This window comes from Anthonomus grandis, chromosome 19 (genome assembly GCF_022605725.1).
Source record: "Anthonomus grandis grandis chromosome 19, icAntGran1.3, whole genome shotgun sequence".
Taxonomy (NCBI): Eukaryota; Metazoa; Arthropoda; class Insecta; order Coleoptera; family Curculionidae; genus Anthonomus; species Anthonomus grandis.
In genome coordinates, this window is record NC_065564.1 from 7,768,086 (window position 1) to 7,784,450 (window position 16,365).

A 16,365-nucleotide genomic window follows, 5' to 3' on the forward strand; every position below is an offset into this window, starting at 1 on the left:
ATTTCAAAAACTATAAATTTCTCAAAAAATTCATAGGAACACAAAATAATCCATTGACTTTTCTTAAGCGAATGCTTTTTAAATTACTTTAGTCGCCTCATGAGTACACAAGTTACAGTACATTTTGTTAGACAGCACTTACAAACTCATTCGTCGGCTCTAACTTTTGAAGATATTTCAAAAACTACAAATTTCTCAAAAAATTCATAAAAACATAAAATATTGCCTTGACTTTTTTTAAGTGAATGCTTTTTAAATTACCTTAATAGCTTTATAAGCAAAAAAGTTACATCAAGTTTTGTTAGACATCAGTCACAAACTCAGTCGTCGGGTCCAACTTTTGAAGATATTTCAAAAACTACAAATTTCTCAAAAAATTTATAGGACCACAAAATAATCCATTGACTTTTCTTAAGCGAATGCTTTTTAAATTGCCTTTATAGCTTTAAAAGCAAAAAAGTTACACCAATTTTTGTTAGACATCAGTCACAAACTCATTCGTCGGGTCTAACTTTTGAAGATATTTTGAAAACTACAAGTTTTTTAAAAATATCATAAAAATACAAAATAATCTATTAACTTTTTTTAAGCGAATGCTTTTTAAATTATCTTCATAGCTTTATAAGCAAAAAAGTTACATCAAGTTTTGTTAGACATCAGTCACAAACTCAGTCGTCGGGTCCAACTTTTGAAGATATTTCGAAAACTACAAATTTCTCAAAAAATTCATAAGAACATAAAATACTGCCTCGACTTTTCTTAAGCGAATGCTTTTTAAATTATCGTAATAGCTTTATAAGTACAGAAGTTACAGTAAATTTTGTTAAACAGCAGTCACAAACTCATTCGTCGGGTTTAACTTTTGAAGATATTTCGAAAACTACAAATTTCTCAAAAAATTCATAAGAACATAAAATATTGCCTCGACTTTTCTTAAGGGAACGCTTTTTAAATTACCTTAATAGCTTTATAAGTACAAAAGTTACAGTAAATTTTGTTAAACAGCACTTGCAAACTCAGTCATCGGGTCTAACTTTTGAAGATATTTCGAAAACTACACGTTTTTGAAAAAATTCATAAATAGATAAAATATTGCCTTGACTTTTTTTAAGCAAATGCTTTTTAAATTACCTTAACAGCTTTATAAGTACAAAAGTTACAGTAAATTTTGTTAAACAGCACTTGCAAACTCAGTCATCGGGTTCAACTTTTGAAGATATTTCAAAAACTGCAAGTTTCTCAAAAAATTCATAGAAACATAAAATATTGCCTCGACTTTTCTTAAGCCAATGCTTTTTAAATTACCTTTATAGCTATATAAGTACAAAAGTTACAATAAATTTTGTTAGATAGCAGTCACAAACTCAGTCGTCGGGTCCAACTTTTGAAGATATTTCAAACACTACAAATTTCTCAAAAAATTCATAGGAACACAAAATAATCCATTGACTTTTCTTAAGCCAATGCTTTTTAAATTGCCTTTATAGCTTTAAAAGCAAAAAAGTTACACCAATTTTTGTTAGACATCAGTCACAAACTCATTCGTCGGGTCTAACTTTTGAAGATATTTTGAAAACTACAAGTTTTTTAAAAATATCATAAAAGTACAAAATAATATATTAACTTTTTTTAAGCGAATGCTTTTTAAATTATCTTCATAGCTTTATAAGCAAAAAAGTTACATCAAGTTTTGTTAGACATCAGTCACAAACTCAGTCGTCGGGTCCAACTTTTGAAGATATTTCGAAAACTACAAATTTCTCAAAAAATTCATAAGAACATAAAATACTGCCTCGACTTTTCTTAAGCGAATGCTTTTTAAATTATCGTAATAGCTTTATAAGCAAAAAAGTTACATCAAGTTTTGTTAGACATCAGTCACAAACTCAGTCGTCGGGTCTAACTTTTGAAGATATTTCGAAAACTACAAATTTCTCAAAAAACTCATAAGAACATAAAATATTGCCTCGACTTTTCTTAAGGGAACGCTTTTTAAATTACCTTAATAGCTTTATAAGTACAAAAGTTACAGTAAATTTTGTTAAACAGCACTTGCAAACTCAGTCATCGGATCCAACTTTTGAAGATATTTCAAAAACTACATATTTCTCAAAAAATTCATGGAAACATAAAATATTGCCTTGAATTTTCTTAAGGGAACGCTTTTTAAATTACCTTCATAGCTTTATAAATAAAAAAGTTACAGTAAATTTTGTTAGGCAACAGTCATTAGGTTTACCTTCAGGCTAGCAATACAGGTAATTGTCGCTCACTTGAAAACTTTACTTATTTAGAAGTTAAAAGAAGAGGAGGAGAAAAGAAGAATATTACAGAATCACAAAGGAAAGACAAAGTCAGAAAATAAAAAGACTTAAAAAGAAAATCAATTGAGTCTCTGGTAAGACGGAGATGAAGACAAAGACTAAGAAGAAGGAGAAAACTGAGACGAAAACGAAAATGAGAACAAATATGGAAACAAAGATAAAGACTAAACCGAATTCAAAATCACTAACTCAATTTATTTCAATTAAATTTAATAAGAGAGGGGTTTTCGTTAGGCTCTTTTTTAGGTCATCTCTTCTCATAAAGATTCAACTTTTATTCACGATAACTAAAAAAGTATTTTAGGGATTTTTATGAGGTTTTCACTAAAAGTTGCAGCGCTTCTTAAGGAGTAATTTGGTATATAAAGAATTCTTGTAGCGAAAGTACTTTTTGAGTTACGCTCAGATTTACCGGACATAGGCCTATGTGACACTTAATTTGGAAATACTAATTTCACACTATAGAGACACTTTTGAGTGTCACTCAAAAAATTTTTGAGGGTTTTAAATAAATTTTTAAAGGCATCAAAGGGGATCTCCAATGATCAATTTGCTGCATAAAACATAATTTTAGGTGCCGAATTGAACAATCTAGAGCACTTTTGTTTAGGCTCTTATTTATACCATTTTTTCTCATAAAGTTCTAACTTCTATCCACGATAGCTCAAAAAGTATTTGAGGGATTTTCATGAAATTTTCATTAAAATTTAACAAAATTCTCACAAAATAATTCGATACATTATAAGTTTCTGTACCCTAAATACTTCGAAAAAAAACACCAAAATCCCCAACTCACCTCATGCATCACACTCCAAGTGTAACACACCGCCACCGGATACAAGGGCTTGTAATGGTTCCCGAGGGTGTACATATAAATCAACCAGGGTGCAGGGACCAACAGGGTGAACATATCGCACAAAGCCATCGACATCAGCACGATATTCGTGGGTGTCCTCATGTGTTTCCTGGATAACACCACCACGATCAACGTATTGAACACCATGGTGATCACCAACAGGATGGGCATGAAGTATCCGTAAAGGGGAATGGCGTAGGAGATGGGCATCTCGTTGGTCACGTTGATGTATCCAGAGTGAGTCACGGTGAGGTTCGAGGAGTAGTTCAGCTCGCATTGACTCAGTGAGGAGAAGGCGGAGCAGTTGTAGCTCACCTCCGAGTAGTCCGGGGAGAAGCTGGAGTTGAGTAAGTCCTGCTCTAACATCTTGGTCAGAGGTTCATGCCCGATGGTTCAGTAGAATCTGAAAAGAAGTCAAGCAGTGAGTCAAATAATCGTCTAAAGAAAGAATGAGAGAGTCCAGAGGAAGCAACCCTCAAGTCCAACATAAGCTATAGTAAGGCTTAAAGACTTTACGGGGTCATTCTCCTCATGAAAGACAAGGAGAGACTCTTTAAACCATTTAGGGCAAAGAAAAGGACATAAAACCGTCCGTTCACTGTCAGAGTCGAAAGCAGACTGAGGCACCTGAACACGGTTCATGGTGGGGGAAGTCGGCGCAGTAGGTTTCGGTAGAAGGTGAAGGGAGGGAGAAGCGATGTGTAAGAGACAACGCGTTTCTGTCCTATAGACGTCGTCAGAGTTTTTGCGTGTTGATTGATTTGCCATTTTTTTATTTTACTGCTAATTAGGAAATCACCTGTAAATCACTGTTCTGACAGTTATTTCGAAGCTTTTATAATATTACATTTAAATCGGAAAAAAAATGGTTCTCTAACAATATTAGTATATAACAATAATAGCTGTAACTTTGTTACTATGTTAGCTAGGGCAGTGATTTAAATGGCGCTGGATTCAATAGAATTAGAGGTTCATTTTAGGTCTCTATAAATTTTTTGAGAAATTATTAGTTTTTGAGAAATTGGCCAAAATAGTGTCGGACAGTTGGAAAAAAAATATTCTCTAACAAAATTGGCTGTATCTTTGTTATTATGTTAACTAGGGCAGTGATTTAAATGGCGCTGGATTTACTAGGATCAAAGGTTTATTTAAGGTCTCTATATATTTTTTCAGAAGTTATTAGATTTTGAGAAATTGACCAAAATGATGTCGGACAGTTGGAAAAAAAATTGTTCTCTAACAAACTTCGCTGTAACTTTGCTATTATGTTAGTTAGGATCATGTTTTAAATGGAGCTGGATTAAGGAATGTTAAGGGTTTATTTTATGTCTTAATAACTTTTTTGAGAAGTTATTAGTTTTTGAGAAATTGTCCAAAATGGTGTCGGACAGTTGGAAAAAAAATTGTTCTCTAACAAAATTAGCTGTATCTTTGTTACTATATTAGCTAGGGAGGTGCTTTAAATGGATCTGGATTAAGGAATATTAAGGGTTTATTTCAAATTCCTATAATTTTTTTGAGACGTTATTAGTTTTTGAGAAATTGCCCAAAATGGTGTCGGACAGTTAGAAAAAAAATTGTTCTCTAACAAACTTGGATGTAACTTTGCTATTATGTTAGTTAGGATCGTGTTTTAAACGAAGCTGAATTGACTAAAGTTAGAAGTTTATTTCATGTTTCTACAACTTTTTTGAGAAATTATTAGTTTTTGAGAAATTGGCCAAAATGGTGTCGGACAGTTGGAAAAAAAATTGTTCTGTAACAAAATTGGCTGTATCTTTGTTAATATGTTAACTAGGGCAGTGATTTAAATGATGCTGGATTTACTAGGGTTAAAGGTTCATTTTAGGTCTCTATACATTTTTTAGAAAGTTATTAGTTTTTGAGAAATTGCCCAAAATGATGTTGGACAGTTGGAAAAAAAATTGTTCTCTAACAAACTTGGCTGTAACTTTGCTATATATTAGTTAAGTTCATGTTTTAAACGAAACTAAATTGACTAAAATTAAAAGTTTATTTTATGTTTCTACAATTTTTTTGAGAAGTTATTAGTTTTTGAGAAATTGCCCAAAATGGTGTTGGACAGTTGGAAAAAAATTATTCTCTAACAAAATTGGCTGTATCTTTGTTATTATTTTAACAAGGGCAGTGATTTAAATGACGTTGGATTTACTAGGGTTAAAGGTTCATTTTAGGTCTCTATACATTTTTTCAGAAGTTATTAGATTTTGAGAAATTGCCCAAAATGTTGTCGGACAGTTGGAAAAAAAATTGTTCTCTAACAAACTTGGCTGTAACTTTGCTATTATGTTAGTTAAGATCGTGTTTTAAACGAAACTAAATTGACTAAAATTAAAAGTTTATTTCATGTTTCTACAATTTTTTTGAGAAATTATTAGTTTTTGAGAAATTGGCCAAAATGGTGTCGGACAGTTGGAAAAAAAATGGTTCTCTAACAATATTAGCTGTAACTTTGGTATTATGTTAGCTAGGGAGGTGCTCTAAATAGAGCTAAATTAAGTAATGTTAAGGGTTTATTTTATGCCTCTATAATTTTTTTGAGAAGTTATTAGTTCTTAAGTAATTGCTCAAAATTATATCGATGGGACAGCTGTACAAGTCTCTTTAATCGTGTCATTTTTGCAGCCGCCCAGGCGGGTTTTTTGGCATATCTTTAACCCGCTTAACAAACTTTTCCCTTAATTTTAGTAGTTTCACCCCTTTTAACCCCATTTGCATGCAAATTTCTATAATCCGATGACATTATCGGCGTCAAATTGCATGATAGGGGAGGAACGTGTTATCATGCCAGCAATCGGATCAGATATTAAGGGTAATTAAGGGTGCCAAGATAGTAGTGAGCTTACACCCTATTGGATTTCGCTACTGAGAAGTCAATTATGGCAATGGGGGCATAATGGGAAACCGAGATTTCCCGTATTTAAGGGGGATTTTTCATTTTTATCGGTCACAAAGCGAGTGGCCCTTATGCAGGTCTTTTACTGCCGTTTCCCGGCTAAGGAAAATTCAAGGACCACAGGTCCTCTCCCTTACTGGGAAATCGTAAATTTAAGGGTCGAAATGATGGACGTCTTCCTTTGATGTGTGGAAAAAGTTGAAAGGGGAGATTGGACTTTGATATCAAAGGTTGCTGATGTCATTTTTTGAATCGCGCAAGTATTGAATACATAATTTCTGCAAAAATAATGTTTTTCATCAATACAACCCTTACCCCCCCCCCCCCACTCTCCCCAAACATTTTTTCAATGAGAAATTCTTTTGAAAAATCACTGTTTTTGTATAAAATATTTATTAGTATACATATATATAATTATATCAAATTTAAATAAACAAATTGTGTTATTAGATTAGATATTAACGACCAAACCAGCTGTTATTCATGCGTATTATTTTGGAAAACAGTGATTTTTGAAAACAATTTCTTACTGGTATGTTGTGTGGGGTGGGTGGGGGGGGGGTAAGGGTAAGTTAATAAAAAACGTTTTTTTCTTGCAAAAAATAATTGCGTAAGAAAAAATATTTTATTGTATTAAATATTTAATATATATTTTCTCCAAAAATAATGTTTTTCATTAATACAACCCTTAACCCCCCACCCACCCCAATCATTTTTCCAGTAAAATATTCTTTAAAAAAAAAAAACCATTTTTCGTCCAAAATATCTAACCTAATAGCACTGTTTTTGTATTAAATACTTATTAATATACATATATATAATTATATTAAATTTAAATAAAGAAACTGTGTTATTAAATTAGATATTAACGACGAAACCAGCTGTTATTCATGGCTATTATTTTGGAAAACAGTGATTTTTGAAAACAATTTCTTACTGGTAAGTTGTGTGGGGTGGGTGGGGGGGTAAGGGTAGGTTAATAAAAAACGTTTTTTTTTTTGCAAAAAATAATTGCGTAAGAAAAAATATTTTATTGTATTAAATATTTAATATATATTTTCTGCAAAAATAATGTTTTTCATTAACACAACCCTTACTTATCCCTCCCTCCACCCGCCCCAATCATTTTCCCAGTAAAATATTCTTTTAAAAAATCACCATTTTTCGTCCAAAATATCCAATCTAATAGCACTGTTTTTGTATTAAATATTTATTAATATACCTATATATAATTATATTAAATTTAAATAAACAAATTGTGTTATTAGATGAGATATTAACAACAAAACCAGCTGTTATTCATGCGTATTATTTTGGAAAACAATTATTTTTCAAAACAATTTCTTACTGGTAAGTTGTGTGGGGTGGGTGGGGGGGAGGGGTAAGGGTTATATTGATCAAAAACAGTTTTTTTTGCAGAAAATAATTGCGTAAGAAAAAAATGCAATTTTAAGAAGATCATAGGTAATAAAAAAATCAATTGTTTTTGTATGTATACTTTTATCACATAACCTTAAGGTTTTCGAGTAAAACGTATAAAAACCCTATTTTATTATATTAAATATATATTTTCTGCAAAAACATTGTTTTTTATCAAAACAACACTTACCCCCCTACCCGCCCCAAACATTTTCCCAGTAAAAAATTCTTTTGAAAAATCACTGTATTTCGTCCAAAATATCCAATCTAATAGCACTGTTTTTGTATTAAATATTTATTATTATACATATATATAATTATATCAAGTTTAAATAAATAAACTGTGTTATTAGATTAGATTTTAACAACAAAACCAGCTGTTACTCATGGGTACTATTTTGGAAAACAATGATTTTTGAAAACAATTTCTTACTGGTAAGTTGTATGGGGTGGGTGGGGGGGGTAAGGGTAGGATTAATGAAAAACATTTTTTTTGCAGAAAATAATTGCGTTAGAAAAAAACGACATTTTAAGATCATATGTAATAAAAAAATCAATAGTTTTTGTATCTATACTTTTATCATATAACCTTAGGGTTTTCGAGTAAAATGTGAAAAAACCCTATTATATTATATTAAATATTGAATATATATTTTCTGCAAAAACATTGCTTTTTATCAACACAACCCTTACCCCCCCACCCACCCCAAACATTTTCCCAGTAAAAAATTCTCTTGAAAAATCACTGTATTTCGCCTAAAATATCCAATTTAATAGCACTGTTCTTGTATGTTGTTAATGTACACTGTGTCCCATTTTGGATGAGACTGCAGGGTATCTCTGTCTTTTTTTAAGATAGAGCTTTGCGGTTTTCGCGACCCTGTATCACTTTTTTGTAAAACTTTTAAAGCCACAAACAGAAATATTCTAACTACTTTTGTTCCTGAAATACAGGGCGAAAACGAAAATGTTCACTTTTGGAGATGTTATTATTTCTCAGGCCCTGTATAAAATAGAATAAAAATGAAAACTGCTTATAATAGATATTTTTACATAAAAGTCAGTGGCGTATTTAATTTTTTTTCCCAATGCACTGTTTTTAAGATTGGGCACAAACTTGGTATTTTTTAAATGGAACACCCTGTATATTTTAACGTCAAATTTTTGCATTTTTTTTTCTGAATACATTGATGTATCACAACCTAATCTTTGATAAATTTTAGCTCAAAGAATTAGAAAAATCCATATTTATGTTTATTTTTTTAATAGTAGGCCATGAATTCTTACACACATGCATTTAATTATTACTTTTTTAAAACGCCATGTGATTTAAACCTGTTTATTAACAACTTAAATATAACTAAATAATAATAAAATTAATTAATTAATAACTTAAAATATTAATATAAACATAAAAATGTTAAAAATCTTAAAAACAGTGCATTAGAAAAAAAAATTAAATACGCCACTGACTTTTATGTAAAAATATCTATTATAAGCAGTTTTCATTTTTATTCTATCTTATACAGGGCCTGAGATATAATAACATCTCCAAAAGTGAACATTTTCGTTTTCGCCCTGTATTTCAGGAGCAAAAGTAGTTAGAATATTTCTGTTTGTGGCTTTAAAAGTTTTACAAAAAAGTGATACAGGGTCGCGAAAACCGCAAAGCTCTATCTTAAAAAATGACAGAGATACCCTGCAGTCTCATCCAAAATGGGACACAGTGTACATACAATTACAAATTGTATAAAATATTTAGAAATATACATATATATAATTATATTAAGTTTAAATAAACAAACTGTGTTATTAGATTAGATGTTAACGACGAAAGCAGCTGTCATTCATGCGTATTATTTTGGAAAACACTGATTTTTTGAAAACAATTTCTCACTGGTAAGTTGTGTGGGGTGGGTGGGGGGGTAAGGGTAGGGTTAGTAAAAAACGTTATTTTTTGCAGAAAATAATTACGTAAGAAAAAAATTCCATTTTAAGATTAAAGGTATTAAAAAAATCTATAGTTTTTGTATCTATACTTTTATCACATAACCTTAAGGTTTTCGAGTAAAACGTGAAAAAAACATATTTTATTATATTAAATATTTAATATATATTTTCTGCAAAAACATTGTTTTCCATAAACAAAACCCTTATCCCCCCCCCCACCCCAAACAATTTCCAAGCAAAAAATTCTTTTAAAAAATTACTGTTTTCCGTTCATAATATTTAATCTAATAGCACTGTTTTTGTATTAAATATTTATAAATATACATATATATCATTATATTAAATTTAAATAAACAAACTGTGTTATTAGATGAGATCTTAACAACAAAACCAGCTGTTACTCATGGGTACTATTTTGGAAAATAATGTTTTTTGCAAACAATTTCTTACTGGTAAGTTGTGTGGGGTGGGTGGGAGGGTAAGGGTAGGATTTATGAAAAACAGTTTTTTTGCAGAAAATAATTGCGTAAGAAAAAAATACCATTTTAAGAAGATCATAGATAATAAAAAAATCTATAGTTTCTGTATCTATACTTTTATCACATAATCTTAAGGTTTTCGAGTAAAACGTATAAAAACCCTATTTTATTATATTAAATATTAAATATATATTTTCTGCAAAAACATTGCTTTTTATCAACACAACCCTTATCCCCCACCCACCCCAAACATTTTCCCAGTAAAAAATTCTCTTGAAAAATCACTGCATTTCGCCTAAAATATCCAATTTAATAGCACTGTTTTTGTATTAAATATTTATTAATATACATGATTATAATTATATCAAATTTAAACAAACAAACTGTGTTATCAGATGAGATGTTAACGACGAAAGCAGCTGTCATTCATGCGTATTATTTTGGAAAACACTGATTTTTTGAAAACAATTTCTCACTGGTAAGTTGTGTGGGGTGGGTGGGGGGGTTAAGGGTAGGGTTAGTAAAAAACGTTATTTTTTGCAGAAAATAATTACGTAAGAAGAAAATTCCATTTTAAGATTAAAGGTATTAAAAAAATCTATAGTTTTTGTATCTATACTTTTATCACCTAACCTTAAGGTTTTCGAGTAAAACGTGAAAAAAACATATTTTATTATATTAAATATTTAATATATATTTTCTGCAAAAACATTGTTTTCCATAAACAAAACCCTTATCCCCCCCCCCACCCCAAACAATTTCCAAGTAAAAAATTCTTTTAAAAAATTACTGTTTTCCGTTCATAATATTTAATCTAATAGCACTGTTTTTGTATTAAATATTTATAAATATACATATATATCATTATATTAAATTTAAATAAACAAACTGTGTTATTAGATGAGATCTTAACAACAAAACCAGCTGTTACTCATGGGTACTATTTTGGAAAATAATGTTTTTTGCAAACAATTTCTTACTGGTAAGTTGTGTGGGGTGGGTGGGAGGGTAAGGGTAGGATTTATGAAAAACAGTTTTTTTGCAGAAAATAATTGCGTAAGAAAAAAATACCATTTTAAGAAGATCATAGATAATAAAAAAATCTATAGTTTCTGTATCTATACTTTTATCACATAATCTTAAGGTTTTCGAGTAAAACGTATAAAAACCCTATTTTATTATATTAAATATTAAATATATATTTTCTGCAAAAACATTGCTTTTTATCAACACAACCCTTATCCCCCACCCACCCCAAACATTTTCCCAGTAAAAAATTCTCTTGAAAAATCACTGCATTTCGCCTAAAATATCCAATTTAATAGCACTGTTTTTGTATTAAATATTTATTAATATACATGATTATAATTATATCAAATTTAAACAAACAAACTGTGTTATCAGATGAGATGTTAACGACGAAAGCAGCTGTCATTCATGCGTATTATTTTGGAAAACACTGATTTTTTGAAAACAATTTCTCACTGGTAAGTTGTGTGGGGTGGGTGGGGGGTTAAGGGTAGGCTTAGTAAAAAACGTTATTTTTTGCAGAAAATAATTACGTAAGAAGAAAATTCCATTTTAAGATTAAAGGTATTAAAAAAATCTATAGTTTTTGTATCTATACTTTTATCACCTAACCTTAAGGTTTTCGAGTAAAACGTGAAAAAAAGATATTTTATTATATTAAATATTTAATATATATTTTCTGCAAAAACATTGTTTTCCATAAACAAAACCCTTACCCCCCCCCCCACCCACCCCAAACAATTTCCCAGTAAAAAATTCTTTTAAAAAATCACTGTTTTCCGTCCATAATTTTTAATCTAATAGCACTGTTTTTGTATTAAATATTTATTAATATACCTATATATAATTATATTAAATTTAAATAAACAAACTGTGTTATTAAATGAGATATTAACAACAAAACCAGCTGTTGTTTATGGGTATTATTTTGGAAAATAGTGATTTTTTGAAAACAATTTTTTACTGGTAAGTTGTGTAGGGTGGGTGGGGGGTAAGGGTAGGATTAATGACAAACAGTTTTTTGCAGAAAATAACTGCGTAAGAAAAAAATGCCATTTTAAGATCATAGATAATAAAAAAATCTATAGTTTTTGTATCTATACTTTTATTACATAACCTTAAGGTTTTCGAGTAGAACGTGAAAAAACCCTATTTTATTATATTAAATATTAAATACAGTAACCGTCTAAAGTTCCGCATAAATTCGATAAAAATTAGTGACATGATTTTTTGAGAAAACGCTCGGACCCGTCGATTTTTCTTTTAAGTTGCGCATTATTTCACATAAATTTTTTTATACAGGGTAGAACAAAAAAAAGATATGACGTCATCGGCCATTTTTTTAAAAGGAATGCTATATTTTTCATTGCATTTATGAAATATAGGCGAAATTTCAAGCAAGTTTCCTATAACACATCTTATCTGAAAACTCAACTGTTTCAGAAATGTTTACATTTAAATAACAAGAAAAGAAATAAGTACGTCTATTTACAAATTAACGTAAAATCGAGGATAAAAATAATGTTATAAACACTGCCAATTGTTTCTATTTCCATGGTTGCACTTGTAAAGAATCTCCATTTTCGAATGTCACTGTCAGTTCGAAAATTAATAGTTTTTATCAGAATAAATTATGGCTAATTTAACGGAAACCGAACTAATTGAAATTTTGATGATGCTAGGATACGGGGATCGAGTGCGCACGCAAAAAGAAGTAAGTGAACTGTTTAATGCCAAATACCCAAACCATCCTATTTCTCAGTCAACAGTTAGTAGAATAAAGCACAAATTCATAACTTCAGGTCATGTTAGGGATTTGCCAAAAATTTCTGAAGAAACAAAATTAAACGTTCTGCTCTCCGTCGAAGAAAATCCAAACCATGCAACTTCACAAATTTAAGTTGATAATAATATAGCCGGACGTCAGTAAGACGTATCTTAAAAGCAAATGAATACCACCCTTATAAAATTAGACTAATACACGAATTAAATAAGGACGATCCTGATCGAAGAAACCAATTTTGCGAGCAAATGATGAACAATTGCATAACATTGTTTTTTCTCAACACAACCCTTACCCCCCCACCCACCCCAAACATTTTCCCAATAAAAAATTCTTTTGAAAAATCACTGTATTTTGTTTAAAATATCCAATCTAATAGCACTGTTTTTGTATAAAATATTTATAAATATACATAATTATATATAATTATGTTAAATTTAAATAAACAAACTCTGTTATAAAATTAGATATTAACGACGAAACCAGCGGTTATTCATGCGTTTTATTTTGGAAAACGGTGATTTTTGAAAACAATTTCTTACTGGTAAGTTGTGTGGGATGGGTGGGGGGGTAAGAGTAGGGTTAATAAAAAACGTTTTTTTTTTGCAGAAAATAATTGCCCGAGAAAAAAATGCTTTTTAAGAAAATTATACGCATTTTAAAAACGTCTTTAAATAGTATACAATATATCATACTTAAGCGTCTAACTTTATGAAATAATGAATGTATAATATTAAATTTATCAACGTATATCACGCGGACAGTTTATCTGATATCTATAGTTGAAAAACAATAAAAAATGTACATCTGGTGTACACCAAAAATAAACGTTTATTTAACTATCGTTCATTTAACTTGGGTGCTATTATATAATATAAAAAAAAATATATATAACTAGAACAAAAAAACGGTACGAATATTTAAAAATTAAAAAATCATTGTTGTATTTTTTTACTTCTATAAAAATGCCAAAAAAAGCCATGAATATCTGTCATTAAAAGATCACTGTTTAGATAATTAAATTAAATAATAATAATTATAATTTTAATAATTAATTTAATAAATCAATTATTACCTTTAAAACACTGCTAAGCTATTTCAGTCATTTTAAACTCGACAAAGAAGGTTTTATTATTTTTAACTTATTCAACATCTATAAACCGTTAAGTTAAACCTTACGTACCTCATTAAAAGTCCCTGAAGATGATGACTCAGTAAGGCAATCGAAACGTCGACATCTCGACCTTAAAAACGAAAAAAAAAATCCACCATTAATTGTGATTTAATTTTAATGGAGATCACGTTTTATTAGCAAGGGGGGGAACTCACTTTATTTTTATGAAGAAGTGAAAACGTGAGGGAGACTTCGCATCCCCATAGTGCCCTTTCGGGAAAATAACCCTCAATTAAGGGTTGTTTTAAATAATAATAATAATGAATATGGAATAATTAAAAATAATTGTTCGGTTCAATATGGGCACTTTTACATGAAAACAAATACGTGGAACTGCTGTTGTTTCGTTTTCTGTTTTTACCGGCCATTTTCAATGGAAAATATTAATTTATGCGTTATTGTATTCCGAAATATTGCATGAAACTTCATGGAGAAAACATGCTCGGATTTATATAACATTTTTATATAGAAAATAAAAATATAAAAATATTCACGGGTGTCACTTCCATTACAGTTCGAATTTCCTTATTTAGTTTAAAAAGAAACGTTAAATTTAGCTTATGGGGCGAAAAGAAAAGAAAAATTGAAAAATATCTGGCAGTAGCAAGCAGGAAATTGCATATCAGGTGATGAATTACGTCACGCTGACGTCACTTTTTTGTAACTATTTGAAAACATACAAAAAAACAACCTGGATCATAAACGTCCTAAAAAACAGTGAAAGACTGATGTATGACTGACTATCAAGATGCTAAGTAACTAGCACTCAGACGGGGATGAAATCCGAAAAATGCCTTTATCGTTTTCAGTCATGGTTCTATGGTGAATACTATTAGAATGAAGGTCGTAGACTGAGTTAAGACCTATCAAGAACCGTTTAAACCAGTTTGATCAAGTGAATAGCTTATGAGATACACTGGTTCAAAGTTTCGCAGAGTCCTCCAAGAGCCCCAAGCGTCGACCTGAGAAACTATCGTTGATAACTCTTGATCTAGAAAAGCTAGCAACATGAAATAAATTTTATTTGCTAGACAATAACATACCTCATAGAGAAGCTTTTAATAATTTTTGCTATAGAACCATTACCAACAGAGATATCTTGCTGGATAGATCCAAGCTCCCCTTAAAGGGGAATGAAATATTATAAATGCTTTTATCTCTTTTAGTCATGGTTTTATAGTGAACACTATCAAAATCAAAGTTATAGATCTAGCTAAGTTCTACCAAGAACCGTTTAAATCAATTTGATCAAATAAATAGTTTAAGAGATACACTGCTTCAAAGTTTGGTAGACTTCCCCAGGAGCCCCAAGCGTCGACCTAAGGAACTTTTGTTGATAACTCGTGATCGACAATAGCTAGCAACACAAAACAAATTTTATTGGATAAATCATGATGCGTCCTATAGAAAAGCTTTTTATAACTTTTGCTGTAAAACTATTACCAACGGAGATATCCAGCTGGAAATGTCCAAGCCCCACACAGACGGGGATGAAATCCGAAAAATGCGTTTATCTCTTTCAGTCATGGTTCTATAAAAAATACTATTAGAATCAAAGTTGTAGACTGAGTTAAGACCTATGAAACACCGTTTAAATCATTTTGATCAAATGAATAGTTTATGAGATACGCTGCTACAAAGTTTGGTAGACTCCCCCAGGAGCTTCAAGCGTCGACCTAAGGAAATTTCGTTGATAACTCGTGATCTACAATAGCTAGCAACACAAAACAAACTCTATTTAATAAATCATGATGCGTTCTATAGAAAAGCTTTTTATGACTTTTGCTGTAAAACTATTACCAACGAAGATATCCAGCTAGAAAGGTCCAAGCCCCACTCAGATGGGGATGAAATCCGAAAAATGCGTTTAACTCGTTCAGTTATGGTTTTATAAAAAATTAAAATGAAAGTTATAGACTGAGTTAAGATCTATCAAGCACCGTTTAAATCATTTTGATCAAATGAATAGTTTATGAGATGCACTGGTTCAAAGTTTCGTAGGGTCCTCCAAGAGCCCCAAGCGTCGACCTGAGAAAGTATCATTGATAACTCTTGATCTGCAAAAGCTAGCAACATGAAATAAATTTTATTTGCTAGACAATGACATGCCCCATAGAGAAGCTTTTAATAATTTTTGCTATAGAACCATTACCAACAGAGATATCTTGCTGAATAGGTCCAAGCTCTCCTTAAAGGAGAATGAAATATTATAAATGCTTTTATCTCTTTTAGTCATGGTTCTATAGTGAACACTATTTAAAGCAAAGTTATAGATCTATCTAAGTTCTACTAAGAACCATTTAAACCGTTTTGATCAAATGCATAGTTTATGAGATATACTGCTCCAAAATCTGGTAGACTCCCCTAAAAGACCCAAGCGTCAACCTGAGAAACTTTCATTAATAAATCGTGATCAACAATAGTTAGCAACAAA

At 30.5% G+C, this 16,365-nt stretch overlaps 1 protein-coding gene across 7 annotated transcripts in view; it reads right to left on the minus strand.

Annotated features, from left to right (window-relative positions):
• The window catches only part of LOC126747559 (sex peptide receptor), a 489,101-nt gene that overhangs the window by 73,118 nt on the left and 399,618 nt on the right, over positions 1–16,365 (minus strand). For 6 of the 7 annotated variants that reach the window (XM_050456287.1, XM_050456285.1, XM_050456289.1 and 3 more), the window contains 2 exons: positions 13,941–14,001; positions 3,121–3,583 (listed from right to left, as the gene is read on the minus strand). In XM_050456287.1, coding sequence (XP_050312244.1) covers positions 3,121–3,546 — 426 coding nt within the window. In that variant the 5' untranslated portion in view covers positions 3,547–3,583; positions 13,941–14,001. The remainder of the gene's footprint in view (positions 1–3,120; positions 3,584–13,940; positions 14,002–16,365) is intronic. The other variant, XM_050456290.1, reaches the window with a different exon arrangement.